Source organism: Cupressus sempervirens, chromosome 1 (genome assembly GCF_028749045.1).
Source record: "Cupressus sempervirens isolate cs-2001-9-10 chromosome 1, ASM2874904v1, whole genome shotgun sequence".
Taxonomy (NCBI): Eukaryota; Viridiplantae; Streptophyta; class Pinopsida; order Cupressales; family Cupressaceae; genus Cupressus; species Cupressus sempervirens.
In genome coordinates this window covers 305,127,846-305,149,198 of record NC_143118.1, presented here as the reverse complement: position 1 = coordinate 305,149,198, position 21,353 = coordinate 305,127,846, and the positions used below count along the sequence as shown (strand labels likewise).

The 21,353-nt window shown below is 35.0% G+C and overlaps 1 protein-coding gene across 2 annotated transcripts in view; it reads left to right on the top strand.

Annotated features, from left to right (window-relative positions):
- The window catches only part of LOC149577322 (uncharacterized), an 82,742-nt gene extending 71,113 nt beyond the window's left edge, over positions 1-11,629 (top strand). For both annotated transcript variants that reach the window (XM_089823459.1, XM_089823460.1), the window contains 2 exons: positions 8,462-8,601; positions 10,664-11,629. In XM_089823459.1, the coding sequence (XP_089679585.1) occupies positions 8,462-8,601; positions 10,664-10,969 (446 nt within the window). In that variant the 3' untranslated portion in view covers positions 10,970-11,629. The remainder of the gene's footprint in view (positions 1-8,461; positions 8,602-10,663) is intronic.
- The last annotated feature ends 9,724 nt before the right edge of the window (positions 11,630-21,353 follow it).

The window sequence follows — 21,353 nt, the reverse complement described above, 5'->3', positions numbered from 1 at the left end:
GGAAAAAGTTATAAAACCCATCAGAAATTTTTAAGGTAAAAAATCATGAAAACCCATCATAAATTTTATAAGGGAAAATATTTTGGAAACCTACCAGAGAAACCTTCCTGCGACAAAACATGAGGCTTTGTGTGGTAAAAAACATATGCAAACAACATGCAACTCACAAAAAGTGCATGAAAGCAACATGCAAGTACATCCAACCCTTGAAAATCAGGGACTTTTTGCTCAAACTAGGAAATCACACCATCAAGACCCTCTACCAAACTTGCAATTTTCAGTGAATTTTTTGAGGATCCGAAGAGGCTCGAATTCTTCTTAAAATTTTTGTCAAATTTTATGAAATCCCATCGACCCATTACAATACCATATTATGGTAAATCAATGTTGTATTAAATAGTGGAGATGAAGGCTCCTTATATAGATTTACAAAAACGATGTTTCTATTATGAAACAAGTGTGAACTAAAGATGAAAATAGAAATTACCTAATAAACTAATGTTTAAGTAAGATGACCATTAATGAAACATTACAATAAAGATCTGTTGGAAGCTTTGTAATATCCTGCCAAAATAAGATCTATAAAATTAAAATATAAATAGGTAAATAATAATAATAGAATGGTAAGTTATCATTTATTATAATCATATTATAATATTGCATAATATATTTACATTTATGTTCAAGTATGAGAATCAAATATTATTATATAAAATGATGATATATAATGTTATATAATGATTAGGTTAATAATCATAATATGTATGGTGAAGTGTTTATATTATGCATACTAATATTATTATTAATATTAATAAATAATATAATTAATTGATTGAAAAAACACGCCTTTTCTCATATCAATGAATATAAAGAAATTATTAGAACACCAAAAAAAAAACATACAAGAGAAAATTAGACATATAGACATTTCAAATGGTATCAGAGCAACACTCCTGCCAGCCTGATTGCAGAAGTGATATCTAGGAGACCATATGTTTTTTTAGTATTGCCATCCTGGTATATACAGAGGCTTTACATTTATAATCAGAGCATTCTGAGCCGTTGCAAACTCTTCATTCTTCTATGCATATATAACAGATCAACTATAACAGATGGTGACAAGAACATAGAAACGTTGTTACTCTCTTCTCAACCCACTCAGTACATGACATAAGACTTGTGAATAGACAAGCAATCATAAAAAGGTTCTTATCCTGGATATTAAACACATGGGTTTCATTATCGATAACATTATGACCATATTACAACTACTACTGTATGTTAAGAATGGTCATGGAACAGAATACTTCAAAGGGATCATCTGGAATCATGCCACAGTCAGATGTAATAACACACTGAATCAGGCATGTTTTAATAGTCCAATCGGAAAACACAAGGACCAAACAGGAGGAAGTGATGGAGTTTCTAAAATATCCAACTTGATTATCGATTAAAAAACTTACAAGGCATACGACAGGGTTCAAGCAGCAATTCCAACAGCAGCGATTAAAATTACGAGTGTCATGATCTTATCATAAGGGTAATATGTGCTGATTTCTGAATTACTATTGCATCGATATCATCAATTATCGCACCTTCTGACAGAGACCATCATGGGGAATCTAATTGAGAAGGTAAATGGCTATCTATGAGGATGATTGGATATGGGGGGATAACAAATATATCACAATCTAATATTAATGAAGGAATTATAGAACAGTACACATATTTATAGATTATACTCTTTACAATGAAGAAATGTATCATTGAATACAAATTTATATCAACGAAATGTAACTCAGAAAATGCTGACAAAACAGATTTGGATCAGAGGAGTTTATAATGGACGTTTTATACTCAATGATAATAATAGAATCTATATTGCAAACACCCTATAGTCCACAAATTTGACAGGAGATGGAGATGTTTCATTATTAGGGAGACTAATTATAACTGAGATAGATTTTTCACCTCTTAATACAAACATCAAAAATCAGAAGTGGTAATTCCAGTTTCAATTGTACACAACAAATAATATATTATAAATTTCAAATGACTGATAAACAGCATGTAATATGATATCGTAATTCTTTATGAGAGCTTACCTCTTTGTGAAGAAGGGGAACAAGCGTTGAGGGCAAATTTAGAACAAGAAAAACAAGGGAACATAACAGTATGATCATATTGATCAGAGAGGCAGAAAAATTATGATATCTGCTGTGCCATTTTTTTTCTATTGGGGAGTTACATTTTACACAGACCACTACAATAACAAGGATTATATATTGCAAATATAATATAAGATGGGAGGGGAACTACGTGAAATATTTTTGTATTAATGGAGCTGGGTATCGGAGAAGAGAATCAAATGAGAGTTTATAATATATGCTGAATAGTTGGGTGGAAAAAAGAGAGAAAATTAATTGGCTGCTTGATGTCTTATGTGGAGCTTCATATTTGGAGTGTGAGGCTCTATCCTCAGCAAAGAAGGAAATGGGAAAAAAACAAGAATAACTAGAAAAAAAATACAGAACAGTCAACTATTGATTCAGCAATATCATGAAAGGGAAATAAGAAAGGAAATACTGAGCAGTTCCAGTCAATGGGAATTATAATAAAATGGATAATACATAAGTATATCACTGCAAATTTTATATTAAATATAATCATATCTCTTACACAGTCAGGGAACATCATTGGACAAGTAAGGAAGATACTCAGATTGTAAGACAAAGCTTCATACATCTCTGTGACTGGTATGCACAGTATTGATTATTTTGATTATACATAATAATAAATTCAGGTAATCACAGAGTTTTACTATTATTTAAACATACATGCTCAAGACTAGTTGTTATTTCCAAGTCTGAAAGGAAAATCAGAGATGCGTTCAAGGAGAGGCCTGTGTAAATCCAGCCAATTGGTTGTTCCCAAAACTGGGTAGAGTTTAGCAACCCCGAGTGCTTTGCAGACATGTCCAATAAATGCTTAAGGGCTTGGGTCTGTAAAACCTTGAGGGAAACTGTTGAATTTGGTGTCTAAGCAAGCTGTTGCATCTCAGCATTCTTATAGATTGGAATCTCCACGAAATCTCCCCTATGTCTTCTTGCATCCAATTATATGCTTCATATGTTGGCTCTACAAGAAAAGTTATCTATAAATGATTTTTGCTTGAGGATAAATAAAATTTGAGAGGGGAGGGGTGTAGTATCCCCATCAAAAAATTCAAGCCAAGAAGACCTTAAATTCTAACCGATAAGTTGGCCACTTCTTGCAATAACTTAAGTATTTCTCTTGGGGGGAACCAATGAAATTGGGACACTCAGCAACTTGCCCATTCATTGTTAACTTTGCAATTTTGAGTGTTTGGAGGAGAGAAGGGTTTTGCCGGAGAGAAATAGTTTTTGGCAGCCTTGTAGATTGATCTCAAGACTTGAAGTGGATTCGAAGAGATTTTTCAAGTAAGTCCGGATTCACAAGTAAGTTTTCGAAATTTATTTTTTTAAGTGGGAAGGGGAAAAGGAAGATGTAGATTAGTTTCATATTTTATGTGACATTTGTATTTGCTTATCTTTTTACAAAGACACTTTTCTATTTCTAGTTTTCTTTAGAGTTCAGAGTCTCCAAATATGGCTGCCAGCCATCGACATTCCATATGAGGATGCAATTTTGTTACATATTGCATTTATACTAAGTGACCAGATTCTCTCATGGACCTAGGAATTCTTGGTTCAGTTCTCTCAAAAGTCTGGTCCTAGTCAGATTCTGTCAAAAGTCTGCCACACGCACAGAGCGAATTTTGTTGGGAATTCTCTCAAAGGAACCCTGGCAGAATTCAGACGACTTTTGAATGACTTCGGATTCCAGCACAGAAACCCAAACAGAATTTCAGAGAATTCGGTCAAAAAACACATTTTGGTTTACTTATTCAAAAAGTTTTTAATGCCAAATTAGACTCAGATTTAGACTCAATCACATGACTGGACTCAAATTACTAATCATATTTAATTTGAATTAAATGCTACTTGAGAAGAATCGGGATGTATAAAAGTGGCAGACATCTATTATGGAATGTATGTTGTGCATATAGGCTAACATGTATAGAAAAACTATGGATTGAACAAAATTTAAAGAGATCTTTACTGTGGTCAAATCTGGATCCAAAGCCTGCTTTCTTGGCTTTATCCAGTTTGACCCAAAGTTGTTGTCTTTGAAACATCGAGTATGAAAAATAATGGGTGAAGCTTACTATATGGCACAATCACAACATTGGCCTTAAATAGGCTTATAGCATTACTTTTTGTGATTCTAATGCGTAGCTGCAGAATGATGATGATTTGCTTGATAGTTTTTGATGATATTTTATCGTGATGGGTGATTATTAATGTTGACATTATTGTTTTCGAACTGAAACATTGATATGGTGGTGTATGTTGCAATGACTTTAAATTTAGCATATTGGTGTATGAACTTATTTGCTGCTGTTTACACACACACACACACACACACATATTCTTGTATAGATGAACTTAAGATGAATCCAAACCCAGCCCCCCAAAATTGAATGAATTTTGAACCCAAATCTCGAACCCGAATCCGAATCGGCAACTTAGCATTTATGTATATCTAGATCAGCTTGTTTGGCTTATTTACTCATTTACCAACTCATTAGATGCATCCTTGTTGAATTTTGCAAAAAAATGCATTTCTAATTAAATTTAAGTCATTTTTAAAGTTCTCGGTATTTTCTTGAGAAGTTGTCGATTTATCTCCAATATTTGCCGAGAACTTTATATTTTGCCTCGCCGATAAGTGGCAGAGAATGAAATTTTGAACTATGGTTTCATGTCTCCTATCAAGGTATATATCATACACCACCTTTGAGTGATTGTAGATGAACTTTATGATAGGGTGAGCCTTTTGTAATAATTCCATAGCGCATTCAAGTTTTTGGCATCCTCTATGGTTAGATCAAAATAGTGTATTATGAATTGGCCAAAAAATCATAGAGGGATGCTTGTTTATTGGAGTCTCTTGACAACAATGAGAGTAACAACATTGCTAATAATAAATATGGGAGCATTTGGTGGCCCTAAATATATGACCACTTCTTCAAACAATTTGGATAATGCACTTGCAGATTTGATCTAATTTGATGCATCTACAAATTTTCAATAGATCTTTTCAAGTTCATAAAAAAACAATGCAAGTTGATGAGATTTCAGTACCTTATATATTTTTGTGCATTTATCAGTATGATGCATATAACATTTCCCAATGTAATTAATGTTTGGTAATAACATTTGTAATGCCTTTTCATGGCACCACTAAGCATATCAACCTCCCAATGGTTTGAAAGATGCAGCTTTGAATTGGAACATGTATCTGCTGTATCATCTGCCATAACTTGCTAGTATTGAGACTCATGAATGTGGAACGACAGGCTGAAGCATGCTAGAAATTCCCAATAGCCAATTTTACATGTTTGATGAATTTTGTTCCTCCACATTGTACACTCCATATTGGCTTCAAACCCATTAAATACGAGGTGCAAATAAATAATAAATAATCCATCCACTTGTGTTGGGGCTATCTGTTTCAAAGCTAGGTGGTTATTGGGACTTACTCAAAGATTGTTGTGGTGGTTGTGCCTCATGTAGAGATTTGGTGCTAATTTTTGAAGAATTAGAACCACTGTTTTTGTTCTTGCTTTTTGGGACTAATCTTAGAAGCCATTTGTGCTTGATAAGTGATATCTATAGACTCTTTGCAAGGAATTACAACATGCCTTGTATCTTTTGCCACATGGCATTTGAAGTGATATTGCACAAAATGTCCATGCTAAGTCTCACATGGCATCATGATGTATATAACATTTCCCATTTTAATCAATGTTGGGTAATAACATTCGTAATGCCTTCTCATGGCACCATTAAGCTTATCAACCTCCCAATTATTTGAAAGATGCAGCTTTGAATTGAAATATGTATCTGCTGTTTCATCTGCCATAACTTGCTAGTATTGAGACTCTTGAACATGGAATGACAGGCTAAAGACATACTAGAAATTGCCAATTGTCAATTTTGCATGTTTGATGGATTTTGTTCCTACACATTGTACACTCCAAATTGGTTTCAATCCCATAAATACGAGGTGCAAATAAATAAATAATATTCCATCCACTTGTGTTTGGGCTATCTGTTTCAGAGCTAGGTGTTCATTGGGACTTACTCAAAGATTGTTGTGGGTAGGTGTGCCTTATGTAGAGATTTGGTGCCAACTTTTGAAGAATTAAAACTTCTTCTTTTGCTCTTGCTTTTGGGGACTAATCTTGGAAGTCATTTGTGCTCGATAAGTGATATCTGTAGACTTTTTGCAAGGAATTACAACATGCCTCGTCTCTTTTGCCACATGGCATTTGAAGTGGTATTGCACAAAATGTCCATGCTAAGTCTCACATGGCATTATGACCAAATCTATAAAAAAAGTTAATGGGGTCTTTTATTTGTTCTAAGATTATAACTTTTTCCAATCACTCCTAGAAAAAGCCTTTATTGTACCAACCTTACCCCACTTGCCTTTAGATACGCCTGCTTACTCAGTGTGCCAAAGTGATGGTATGGAGAAGCAATTTCCTCAAAATACCAAATCTTTACTTTTTTTTGAAGGTATATCAAAGAGTGATAGTTTGTGGAAAGATTTATTTGAGAGTAGAGCGACACAAAAATAAATGGCATTTGAAAGGTCTTTGGTTCCTCCAATGCTAGACCTACCCACGAGGACTAAGTAGAGCATATAGGCATGGTTATCTATATGACATATATGTTTGATTTTTGTTCAAACAAGAACTTGAAGAAGAGAGAGGAAGAGAAGAAATGTAAGAGAAAAGTGTACCGAAAAGTACATCTCCATAAATTATTCCAATTTCAATGGCTGTGAAATCTGCTTTTGTGGTAGCATTTCCCAAGGTATACTATGGTGTACTATAGAGGGGTTTAATGATGTTTTTTGCATCTAAGTATACTGGAATCATAAATGTTAGTACTTAATGACATGTCATAAAGTCGAACATGTATCATAATAAACAATAGTTAAAAGTAAACCCTAATTGTTACCTTAAATGCCAACTTTCCCTAACCAAAAACACTTAAAATATTAGCATTCAGGGTTAGGTTTAGGTTTAGGTTTTTGTTTTTGACAAAGGAATTCTTACCCTAATGCTAAGCACTAAAAGAGTTCAATTTTTAAGGCAGTGTTAGGTTGTTTTCACTAACAATAAAATTTAAACCCAACCCATAGCACTGAAAAAAATCAGAGTTTAGTATGAGACTTGATTTTTTTTTGTTGGTGACAAAAGCCTAAGTTTAATTGTATATGCTTGAAAAAGATTCAGCATTAGGGTATTTTATAGTAAAAAAATCCAATCATGATTGGGGGCACCTAAAATAATGTAGTTTTACAACATTTTGGGGAATTGCTTTCGTTAAAAAGAGTCCCAACTCTTGTAAATCTAAATGCCAAACGTGTCTTAGCATTTAGGATTAGGGGCATCGCCTTTTGTTGCAAAAAATGATGAACTGCCCTAAAAAAATTCACTTGAAGGATGCAATCTCAATAAAAAAGAGTCTGAAAATTGTTGAAAGCTTGAAGTTTGGCTGCAAAATTACCAAATCCTGCCAGCAAATAGTCTGCTCCACCAAAAAAAAGTACAACAAATTTGAAGAGAACAGAAAACTGTTTTATGAAGAAAAATTTACATAAAAAAGTGAAGATGATTTTGGCATTAAATTTCCAAACCTTTGAATAACTGAAGATTCTGACCATTTAAAATTTTTTTAGGCAAAATTTTGAAAAATCACATGCTGATTTATCGTGGAAAAATCATATTTTTGCTGGATAAAAATTGCTAAAAATGGTTCTTTGTGATTTTTTATAATTGACTGATCTTTTGATGAGTTTTTCTTCTAAGGATTTTTTTTGATTGGTAACCCATTAAATGATAATTCTTTTGGCATGAATATACTACATTGACACAAGTAGTCCATACCTACAAGTTCAAAATGCAATGGAATGGCAAGGGAACAATGTCTGTTATCACAATGGTCTCATGAGGGTTGAACCTTGTTGGCTACAACAATGATGCCCCTATTTAATGATCGCACTATGCCATGAATGGCACTTCTTTAGAATTTTTTACCTTAAGAATCTTAACATGTAAATTTATAATTATAAATTACAACCCCATAATGCAATGTTGATTTAGAGAATTATTTTCCTGCTGTAATTTTGAGCTCAGGCTAATAATTATTAATTCTTTTCAAGATAAAAAAAAATAGTTGGTTAAAGTTAGATATTCAACCATATTGTCTGCTCAAATGCAATAGTTGCATTTTTTGTTGTGTATATATCCAAAATTGACAATATTTGTTTTGGTTTGTAAATGTGATTTCAAAATTTCCAGGACGTGAAGATGAACGGGACAATTTGTACAATAGCTCTGCTGTTCCCCACAGAAAATTGCCTTCAGCCATTTTTAATTCAAGTAATCTATCTAAGCTCAAGTCTCCTGTAGGCCATGAGATGGGAGCATCAAAGGATTTGGTGAGTTCAAACAGGTTGAAGCTTAGAGATTGTTTACGAAAATGCTGCTGTGATAAAACTTTATAGGAATAAAGATATTGATGATCAATTCTGCTAGTTTATATATTCTTTTTGGAGCGTAAAGAGAAAGTGTAGCTTTGAAGCTGACAGAACAGATAACCCTTTAGCCAGCAATTCTTTTAGTAGTTTTTGTGCGATATGGATTGATGAGCGTGGGAGATTTGTAATTACAATTTTATGCTAATTAACATGAATGGTCATTTAGAAGGTACGAGGACATTATATGTTTTGACCTGCTTTCTTTCATTGGAAGCCAGTGTGGCAAGGGAAAGGATGCAGGCTTAATGGAGCACTACATTGTTTATTTTGAATACATTCTTATTTTGAAAAGTTGTGTGATATCCATTTACTCAATCTTTTTGGTGATTATCTATGCCCGTGCTCTACTTCATAATATGTCAATATGGCCCCATTGACAATCTTGTGGCTCCTAATTTTCTTTATACGATAGATTGGCTTGATTAACATAATTTATACGAATTTCTAGAAGATAGAATCACGAATGCCAACAGTGACAAGAAACAAAGCATGCCCTAGTGATGGCTTTGATCAGTTAAAAGGAATTATCTCACTGAAGGATATTCATGATTTTTTGTTTTCTCATCTGAAATGGATTTATCGATGTCGTAGAAGCAATATAGGTGTTATGTTGTGATTATCTTCCAGATTCTTCAGTCAGGTGTCAATGTAGTTTAGAGCCCTTCATGGAATGCAAAGGATCTGGCAAGCTCAACGTGGTTGAAACTTTAATACTGGTGGTGGGTTCCCATTTGAAACGTATTTGTCAATGTTGTACAACAATATAGATATTTGCCTACGATTACATTCTTAATTCCTTTGGTCAGATATTAGCACTGTTTAGAGCCTTGTAGTCCATGAATTGTGAACTGCAAAAGTTACAGTGAATTTAAACTGTTTAAAGCTTATACAGTGTTTGTTAAAATGCTGCTGTGATAAACTTGTGTAGGAATGAAGAAATTCTTGAACAATGCTGCTGGTTTATGGATTTTCTGTTTATAGCTTATAGGGCAAGTGTAGCTTTGAAGTTAACAAAGCAGATGACCCTTCTCATGTCATTTCTATTTTGGTAGTAGATATTCTTCTTGTTTAATCCCTACATCAATGAGCATAGTTGGCGTGCAACATGCAAATGTATGTTATGTTTTTTTTATGGTTTCTTCCAGTGGAAGTCGTATTATAAAAATGATAGTCCATGAATTGTGAACTGCAAAAGTTACGGTGAATTTAAACTGTTTAAAGCTTAAACAGTGTTTGTTGAAACACTGCTGTGATAAACTTGTGTAGGAATGAAGAAATTCTTGAACAATGCTGCTGGTTTATGGATTTTCTGATTATAGCTTAGAGGGCAAGTGTAGCTTTGAAGTTAACAAAGCAGATGACTCTTCTCATGTCATTTCTATTTTGGTAGTAGATATTCTTCTTGTTTAATCCCTACATCAATGAGCATAGTTGGCGTGCAACATGCAAATGTATGTTATATTTTTTTTATGGTTTCTTCCGGTGGAAGTCATTGTATTATGTAAAATGATGTAGGCCTAATAGAGTGCTATAATTTTAGATTTGTATGCCTTAATGGGTTCTCATCTGAAATGTATTATCCAAATGTCATATACAGTATAGGTGTTTTCCTGTGGTTACTTTCTAGATTCTTTTGGTCAAAGTTTTAGTATGGTTTAGAAGGCACAAAGCACATTGGCAGCATGTGTCTGCAGGTCTGCAATGCAATGTGAGACAGCAGTGAAAATCTGCACTTTTGAAATGGTGCAATTTTCTGCTCTGAAGGATAATTTTGAATTTGCTTCCTGCTGAAAGTTTGAAAAGCACTTCTATATGTAGTAAGTAGAGTAAACATGTGTCATCCTTAGAACATTAAGTTATGCTTTTAATGGGAAACAAACTAAAATCTCATAGGCTATGTTGTTGCATGCCAAGAATACAATAAATTGTCTGACAATATGCAATTTGTAACTTGGACTTGCAGGTAGGCATAGGGTTTACAGAATCACAACGCATGCGTTTGGCATCTACTGGTCACGGAAGCAACATTTCAAGGCGAGCTACAGTTTCCAGCGGCAAGCAAGTTGTGGGATTGTCTCAGACTGATTCACTCTCACCACCTCTCTCTAATATGAGTCCATTTGGGATTGTTGGAGCCTGGCAAAATTCTCCAGTAAGTTTAGAAAGTTCCAAGCACTTACTTTCAAACTGTGATAAATCAAATTCAAGGAATTATGAAGCTACATTGAAGGGCATTCAGAGTCTTTCTCTTGACAAGGGCAGAAAGTAATAACTGCAAATACTAATGGAAGCTGTTGGGGTTGCATTTGTGCTGGAGCATTTGTAATTCAGGGGGGTCATGTTATCAACTCCTTGAAACTCCATTTTGTAGATGATGTTGGAGACATTTTAATGTCTGACAGATTCAGTTGGCCATAGTTACAAGATAATGCTATAAATTATGCGAGCTTGCTCAATTGAAATCCAAACTGCTAATTTACTCAATCGAGCTGACCAGTTTCCTCGTTGCTCCAATTTTCTTACCATTTTTTGTAAATTGGAAATGTACAAAATGGGAAATAAGAAACCTGAGATTTGGTCATATCAGGTTGCTTTAAATCAGTACCAAGGTCAAACCTGCAATCATTTTATTTTGACCTCTGGTCTTCTATGACCTTGTAATTAGAGTTACTCATTATTAATTTGAACTTATCTCAAAGTTTTATGCATCCAGAAAATGCATTCCTGTAGTGCCTTTGTGGTTGCTGGTTTAACAATTGTGCTCTTGAATTTGAAGGGACATACCAGGAAAGGCTTGCATGGCCCATTGGTTTCGTATGTTACATTGAAATATATGTTGAGAATTCAGCTATTATCTGCATATTGCAGTTCTTGTACAAAAACATTTTATAACTCTAATGGAAAACCTAATACTGTTATATTTTATATATATGCTGTTTTTCTTGTCAGCGATGGTGTACAACTGGGATACAGTGTAAGTAGGAGCGTTGGACATTAAAATTGATCAAAATACAGCATTAATCAAGGTTTAAGATTTTGTAACGCCTCTTTGGCAGGGGGTACCATGTTTTATGCATATTGGATGTATTTTCAAACTTCTCCTGTTTTTGACTTTGTGAATGTTCAAAATCTTTGATTTTTAAATTGTTTATTCTGGTTTTGGCTGGGATTTGTTGTTGCAAGGACAGTAGTATTTAAATAGTTTTTGTAATTAGTTCTATTCTTGTTGCAGGTGGAGTACCCATGGGGTACCAACATATAACATCAATCCAGGTTGCTTCGTTTAGACCGTCTTCCAAGCAGGGACAAGGATGTGGTGCATGTTCCCTGGGGGTCTTTTGCACAGAATTGCTTTCTCATCTCTCTTAACAGGGGAAATTGATTTGTGTTGGAGTACAGGTGAATGTCTATTTAAATAGTTTTGTAATTAGTTCTATTCTTGTTGCAGGTGGAATACCATGGGCTACCAACACATAACACCAATCCAGGTTGCTTCATTTAGGCTGTCTTCCAAACATGGACAAGGGTGCCGTGCATGTTCCTTGGGGGTCTTTTGCACAGAATTGGTCTCTTGTCCCTCTTTAACAGGCAAATTTGATTTGTGTTTTGGAGTACAGGTGAATGTGAGAGCATATTATCATTGCAGCTTACAAGAAATGCTTAAATGCTCGGGTGGTTTGGCATGGATGGCCTTCATCCATGCATCAACACTAAAGCAAGGCTGGTCAGGTTGACATTCCAGGAATGCACATCACTTAAAAAAGATGGAGGTGCTTGTTTTAAGGGCACGATATTAGTTAATCCCCACCTTAGTAAGGGAAATATCCATGAAATAGGGCCTGAATCACAAACTATGGTTAAGTTATGGGGATCATCTGTAGTAGTTTCCATTGCCGAAGGGGCAGATAAAGTCCACCTTTTTTGCAACACCCGTGCTCTCTTTGCTTTCCCTTTGCTTCTTTATATGTGTTTTGTTGGTGGTGATTGTGGGAAAGGATCTTTTGAACTGCATGGGGGTTCATTGCATCACAAAGCATTGAGGAAGGCATGAAAAGTAGAAGTCTCGATTTTTGAGCAAGCACAAATGTTTCGTCTGTTTCATCCCCATGGATGGTTGTGTAAGGTCTTGGTCTTGGACCTTGGCGGCTTTCCTTTGGTTATCGAGAGGACAAATATCATGTTATTTAAAAAATGCAAAGATAGATAGATAGATAGATAAAATTTTAACGTCCACGAGGCTAAAAATAGCCTATGGGACAGCAAGACAACTCAAGCAGACTTAAGTAGCGCTGTTCGCCTCTTGTGGAGACTAATGATGAGCCCCCCCAATTGCTCAATGTACTCTTCGTCGAACAGGTTATGCCAAGAACTGTCACATATAGTATCCGCAAACTTATCCCTGCTATCCTTGTAGGCCTCACATTCTAGAATAAAGTGCTGTTCAGTTTCCACTTTCCCAGAATTGCAAAATCTGCAAATTCTCTCTTCCCAAGCCTCCTTTGGCCTCTTCCAACGCCCGGTCTCACAACGAAGTTGGTGAGAGTTGGTTCTCAGCTGAGCAATAAGAATTTTAGCTCTCCAAGAAATGTTGGCTCCTATGTGCACTTTTTCGAGTTGATCACAAGTGGGGTTGAACTCATTTATATAATATAGTTTCTTCCTCCCAATCTCGCTTCCCCAATTTCTCTTGTAGAATTTCTCCATAACAAAGACCTTTATTTCTTTATTATTTGTGGGGCACATATTGAAATGAATATTCCATTTACTCATCCACTTGATGTTTTGTTGCATCCATGTCCTTTTTCGCTTACATAGTGTGTCCCTAAAGACAACTTTCGGCCATCTATCCTCTTCCATTTTTTCGATTCTTTTTAGATAGCTTAAAAGGCGAACCATAGCAAGTGCCTCGATACGCGCAGCCCCCATTTCACTTAGCATGATGTCATATGGAACAGTGCTTTTAATTTTAAACTTGCTTGTAATCAAGCGCTTTTGGATTCCTTTGATTTGTTTCCATTGTGCTATAGTAGTGTTGCTGACCCATAATTCACACCCATAAAGAACAACTGGTAGCACAAGAAGACCGAACAAGGTTTGAATAGTTTTCCAATCCCACAACTCTGCTTCACGGCACCTATTCTGAAGAGCGTAGAAAGCCTTCCATCCACTTAATGTCCTTTTATACCTGCAGCTAGACCAGCTTAGTTTTTGTTAAAATCGATACCAAGGTATTTATATTTCGCAACTTCTTCGAGAACACTTCCATTGTAATAAAATTCATGTTGATGCTGTTTTTTATTATTAGAGAAAATCATAACCTTGGTTTTGCTGATATTGACTTGCATCCCCACCATTCTACAAAAGCGCTCAAGAGAAGATAGATGGTCTTACAAACCACAAGCAGATTTGGCAATTAAAATGAGGTCGTCCGCATATAGGAGTAGCTTTATAACAAATTCCCCTAGCTGAATGCCTTCACGCTCTTGCGTGTTTAACCACTCTTCCAGTTTGTCAATATATAAACCAAATAAAGTAGGGGATAAAGGGCAGCCTTGTTTGACCCCGATATCGCTCCTAAATCATTCTGAAATGCCATCTGAAGTTTTGATTTTGACTTTCACCTCTTCGTACATCCTATGAGCAGCAGCTCTGAGATGCCTAGGAATCCCCAATTCTTCCATCCTCAACCAAAGCTTGTCTCTCGGAACGGTATCAAAAGCCTTTTTGAAGTCAACAAAGCAACAAAAAACCTCTTCCTTTTTCTCCCACTTTTTTTCAATAATGTGTCTCAGAGTGACACAGTGATCCACTGTCGAGTGCTTTGGCCTAAAAGCAGCTTGCCCTTTAGCACGTTTATGATTTTCTTCTACCCATTTGCTGATCCCAGTTTCTATCATACTGCCAAAAAGTTTAGCAAAGAGGGGATTGATCATTATAGTCCTGTAGTTGGAGGGATTGTTAACATCACCACTCTTAAAAAGTGGTATTGCAAGGCTGATTGTCCAATCTTTCGGAAACCCTTCCTGGCAGATTTTGTTGAAGATTTCAGTGATGTGCGGTGCAAGAGTTTTCATACCCCACTTCAAATATTCAGCTTGAAGTGCAACAAGGTCTTTTGCTTTGCCTCCACCCAACTTCTTAATCCCTGTCCACACAATATGATTGTATTTGCTTGCTTGGATATTCTTATGATCCTCAGCATTCTAGGTTGCATTGTCTTGACCTATGAAGTAATCCATGCAGGTGTTTTCCTTGCCGAGTCTGGCTATCAATATTAGTGGTTAGTGATAATTTAAATTTTATACATTTTGTCATGTCTTACACACACACATGCTCTTTTAATGGTATCACTCGAACAACTCAAGTCTTTCTCATATTTTTCTTTGAACTAATATTGTATATGTAGTCATATAACTGACTCTAGTTGTTCAAGAGTGATGCCATTACAAGAGCTATGATGATAAGGTCATATATATAGGATAAAATCATAACTCCAACATGATGTTTATACTTTTTAATATTCTAGAAGCTATAGGGTCGCTGTGATAGTTAAATACAATTTGATCGTTATGGTATCTAAGATAACCTAATCTTGTTGTTTGTTATCATGTTTTGAACTTTAACATAACTTTCTAGTAATAGTATGATGCACCAGCATTTTGATTGTGTGAAAGTTAATAGATCATTTTTTATGGGTAATTATTATTATTTGTTAAGTTCAAGTAGACTCGAATCCAAGGCCTCTTAAATGAGAGGCTCACAATTCACTGTTGTGTTCTAGGCGCTTGCTTGAAAGCTAGTAGATCATTACCTTTATAGGAATGCATATTAATATTGGATTGTTAGAATTAATACAATAGTCGATGGCAATAAAAATCCACATGATTGTGATATTTGAAATCACCAAATTATGTTGTTGGTTGTTTCATATTTTGCACCTTAATAAAACCAAATTTGGGCAATGATTTGATGTACTAACGTTTTAATAATGTGAAAACTAATACATCCTTAACTCTATAGGAATTCATACTAAATAGTTGTTATTTGTTGATAGGTCAATTATAATTGTATAAACAAATTGTTGTGTTGAGAAGTATTATTGAGGTCATTTGCTATAATATGAGATATATTAATGGTCTCTACTTTTTTTGAAATGCTTAGGACCATTGTCTGTGTTTTGAAATTAAATATATTATATTTTCACAATCCATGATATTTCATGGGGATTATAGGTTTGATTGTGGGATTTCTTTTTCTTTGAACATTTGGCATTTGAAATTGTACTCCATGGTTAGGGATAACTTTAAGAAACCTCTCGGAAAAAATATGGCGAATCCAACATTATATGGGCACGAAAATTTGCATCTCAAGGGCTATATTTTTGTTCAATGTAGGGAAACAAAATATTATATTTTGGCGAATTTTTATTTTGCCCTAACAAAAATCAGGTTAAATGCAACAATTAAATTACTCTTTGTTGGCACATGAATCAATTTTGGCGAATTTTTTTCTTGCCTAAAATGAGTTTGTTATATATGAGGTAAATTAATTGTTTTTGAGGTGAAATAATAATGGTGGTGCCTACATAAATATATAAATCTTTGGCTAAGTTGGAAGTGAATTTGCCAAGTGTAATGACTAGCGACCTTTTAAGGCTTTATGGCTGCCAAGTGTATTGACTAGTGTCCATTATTAATACTGTCACCAACTTGCCTGCTGCTCCTTTAGTACTGTTAATATATTACTTTTATCGATTTTTGATTAATTAAGATCAATGATAGAAGATGCATTTCAGGGCTAGCTGCTCAAAAAGGCTTGGAGCCGCATGAAATTCTCTGAAATTGAGACTCCTATCAAGTTTTTGATCTTTTTATCATATTTTGAATTTTATTCTAATCCATATTGAAATTGTTTAAAGTTTAAATTCTATTATACCTTAAAATGAAAATCTTGGTTTAAAAAAGTTCAGATGTGACGTTTCAACAAAAGTTTTAAAGTAATGAGTTATAATTTATTAATATAACTTTATTTTCATTTGAGCAATAACATCATCACTTATCAAGAAATAATTTGTATGTACTATGTTTTAACTTTTGTAAGTTTTGACTAAATGAATACATTGTGTGATGTAAATACTAGTTAATATGGTAAATGTGAGAAATAATTTAATGCATTATGCAACAATTTGAAAATTTAATATTTGTTATGCGAAAGGTTCAAGGAATTGATTTGGATTGTCGAATGAAAGATAGATCAACAGTCACAACTCTATATTGGGCATGATTTTAAAAGTTATAAATTCAAGTCTAGATCTTCTTGAAATCAAGATACATTTCCCAAATTCACTCGAGTCAATGTGACACTATGACAATTGTAATCTTTCTTCTATCCGACTGTTGATTAAAGGAAAGATTGATGACACTAGATGAATTTTGGGTCAATTTGGGGAATGCTTTCTTTTGTGCCTATAATCATTTGGAATCGTGACATGTGTCCGCTCATTGACAATCACTCGATTATTAATTGTCACAATATCACTTAAACTTTGAAAATTGCTTGTTAATAGTGTTAATAAGTTATCATGAAAGGAATTGAATTGACCTAGCTCTATTTAGGGCTTAATAATTAATTTAAAAAGTTTGAACATAAAGTTAATTTCTTCCCAAAATTAAAAGATGAAAGTGTACTCTAGTCTTTGTTATTCCCCACCATAGATTGAAAGAAAGATTGATGGTTTGATTTGATTTTTGGGTTTGATTGGGGAATGATATCATTGTTATCTTGTAGGTTTGTGAGTTATTAACGTCAATGAAAGTAAGGGTTTGTGAGTTCTTAACATCAATAATACTAACCTTGTAGATGCTTTGCCCATTAAAGAGGCTAAGAACATGAAAGTTGTTCTTAACTGTTATTGTAAAGCCACTAGTCGATTAATTGGGAAAAAAGATCCACAGTTTTTATCAATATGCCTCTTGAGAGGCAGGCCCACATTGTTGACACTATGGGTTGTCAAACGATGAATTTGCCTGTGATTTACTTGGGTCTCCCTCTAGGTTCTAAACTCCTCGTATCTTTCTAGAACATCCTAGTGGATAAATTCAACAAATAACTGGTTGGTTGGAAGAGAATTCTCTCGAGTCAAGCTAGAAAAATCTAGCTCTTGAAGGTTACTCTCCAGAATCTTCCCACATACACCCTAAGACTTTTCTCTTATTTCTTCTAAATTTGTTAAAGTTATTGAAAGGATTCAAAAAATATTTCAATGGTCTGTCACTGAAGATAAATCTCGACTTCCTCTCATTTTGTGGGATAAAGTCTACAAGCCGGACTACAAAGGGGGTTCGGGAATCAAAAGGTTAAATTTTTAAAATTAGGTCTTGCTTGCTAAGCAAGCCTGGAGAGTTTTTAAAAGCACTTGAGAGTGGAGAGATATTCTTAAGTCTAAATATCTTTCTCATCACCTCTATCTCCATGGCTTTCTTTATTTCCCAGATGACCCTAATGGATCTTTCATCTAGAATTGTATTCTTAAAACTAGAGAGATGATGACCATTAGTATCAAGTCGAGATATGGTACTTTCCTAGGATGATGATTGATTTCTAGATAGGGAATTTAGTAATTGGGACAAAGTGTATAGATGGAAAAGAATCTATGAGGAGGCATAAGGAACTGTTGTTGCTAATGATTGGCATGGAGAGGGATGGGTGAATCTGAGGTTGGTTTCTCCCCATTTGTTCCCCTTGATGACCATTCTTAACTTGGTGGTCCTATCTCAGAGAGACATGGATGACTTGGTTTGGGTCGCTACTTCATCTGGTGTTTATTCAACGACATCTTCTTATGATCTTCTTTCTGTTGATCAAGACCAACCCCTATGTTGGGCTAAAGCATAGAGCATTGGTCTTTTACCTAAAATCAATATCTTTTTATGGATTCTCCTTCATAATAGGATTCTAATGTTGGATAATTTATGTAAGAGAGGTTTTCACCTTACTAATTGGTGTGTGTTGTGCTACAATGATGAGACTATTTTAGGACTAGATTGGGTCTTTCCCCTGACCATTTAAGTTTTACTTAATGGGATCATCCTCTTTCCTCTTCCAAGGAGGCTAAAAGACTATGGTCATTTTCCCTCCCTCACATTCTATAGGGTATTTGGAAGGGATAAAATAATAGTTTTTAAGGTTAAAAGCAATACCTCTGATTGTTTTTTTCTAAAATAGAGCGAGTGATTATTAAGAACTAAAATTGCTCTATTTTTTTCCTCTATTTCTTCTTGGATCCCTCATTGGAACCTTCTTTCTTCTCTCTAGCAAGTCCAATAGTAGACATGAGAGTAAATGGATTTCCCCCCCTATGAACTGCCTTAGAGTCAACTTTGATAGGGAGCTCAGGGTAACCTTGGACTAGTTGGATGTAGGGAGAGAGTTAATTAGACCAACAGCTATGCATAAGTTGTGGCTTCCCTTCAAGCTATTCAACTAGCTAAGAAGATGGGTTGGAGGAAAATTTGACTAGAGGGAGATTCAAACAACATAGTGAGATGCCTTAATGGTTCTTTTAGTCCTCCATGGACCATTGCCAACATTATATCAAAAGCTAAGAATATTCTCAATACTATGGAAAATTACCATGTTTCTCATACCTTTAGAGAGTCTAATATGATGGATAACACTTTAGCCAGTGTGGTAACAAAATTTAATCAACAAATGAGGTGGCAAGGGCAGGCTAATCTCCTATCAGAGATTATGTCACATATTAATTATGATAAGAGTAATGGGAAAGAAGGAAAATTGCAAAATGAATGATTTAGTACCTAGTGTGCTATATTGATGATTGCTAGGCAAGATTGCAAGTTTGAAGCTAGTTGGGATAATTATTGCCTTTCTCATCCGCACATTTTGTGGGTATTTTGGAGCGGGCTCAACTTCATTCTTTTTACTTGGGTTGTTCATTGCGTTCTTTGCAATGTTATTGATGTGAGCTCTAGGTTTGTGGTGTTTTTAAGTTTGAGTGGAAGAAGAATTTGAAGGCTTCAATATGGTATAGGATCAACATAGGTGGCAAAGACATCGAAGGGAATATGTTTCCTTTGAGAAGTGGAAGGATCGCAAGAGGGTTTAGGAGATTTTCGAGGAGGGGGGCCTTATTGTGTTTACGGAGAGGCTCCATAGCGGGAACCCTATGGTTACAAAAACTAGAATGAAGAGTTGCTGGTTTTTCAAGTTGGGAAGATTATTTTCAATGAAGACTTGATCTCGTAGGTCACTGACATTCGAGGATAAGGAATTTTTTTATAGAGAATAATTTATCTGAGGTTGCAGTCAATCTCGTTCCCAAGAACGAAGAGGAAAAAGAAGCTCTGGTTAAAATGGGTAAGACTTACTATTCTTCGAGTTTAGTTAAAAAAAATTGGAGGTTAGTGTTGAGGGCGATAATGTACTATATCACTTATGATGGATATTTTTCCAGGATTTTGTCCTATCATTTTGTGCGTTTAAATCGTTTTAGGTGCAATAAGAAGCTTCATATTCCTCTTTACCTATTTAATTCTCTCAACGCTAGCATCAATGATATATGGTCTCAGGAGGTTACGAATCCCCCATTGCATGATGGTTTAATGGTTCTCATATATGATCATATCAAGGATAAATCTATTGGAATGCACATTCATGAGAACCTTGACTCTGGTGAGGAAACGTAAGATTATGTTTCATTTGATGATGATAATTTCTCTAACACCATTATGAGCAAGGGTTCTGAGTCAGAAGATGAAGATGGGAAAAGTATTAAGAGGAAAGACAAAGGAAAAACCTCTAAAAAGATCCCTATTAAGTTTGCAGGGAAGACAAGAAAAACTACAAAGGGGGAAGTGTTGACTAATGAAGATTATAACGAGGAAGGTGTTGAGATGGATACAGATAGTGAAGAACTAGAGAACACAATTTTTTAAAAAAAAATCTATCCCTCATGATTTGTTTAAAGTTAGGAGAACATTGCTAGGGCTTTGTCTCCTCCTTGCCATAATTCCCTTGTTAATGGCAATATTGACTTCCTTCAAGAGGATAACCTTAAAGACAATTGTGCCCAGGCTAAGAAGATTGAGAATAGGATGACTTTGGTCTTGGAGGACTTGAAGATAAGAGTCTCACAGTAGAAAATAAATTTAAATTGGGTCCTCAAGGGTAAGGAGAGGGGAAATATGAACTTAGATAAGGCAATGCCCCTCTATGCTTAATCTTAGTGATGCTAGTAGGGGGCATGGGCTAAGTAAATGGTTTTTTCAAGAATTTTATGTGGTCCATCTCAAGATTAGGGCTCTAAAGGGAAAGGTTAATATGTAGAATGTGGAAGTCACTGCTAAGGAGCTTGCAAGTGAGGTCAATTTGATAGAAGGGAGCAAGGTGAGAGCTATGGGGAAAGAGATGGGTATTGAGGGTCTTAAAGCTTTGAAGTATAGGGTGTTGTCTTTGGAAGGTAAGGCTAACAACATGGACTTTTCCCTTAACAATAGGGGAGAGGAACTGACAATCATGAGGGCTAACATTGTCAACATGTAGCTGCTACATGGGATATTGTAAGAACTTCATTTTTTTAAGAAATGTAAAATGGACATTGAACTACCTACAACTAAGGTCTGAAGTCACGATTC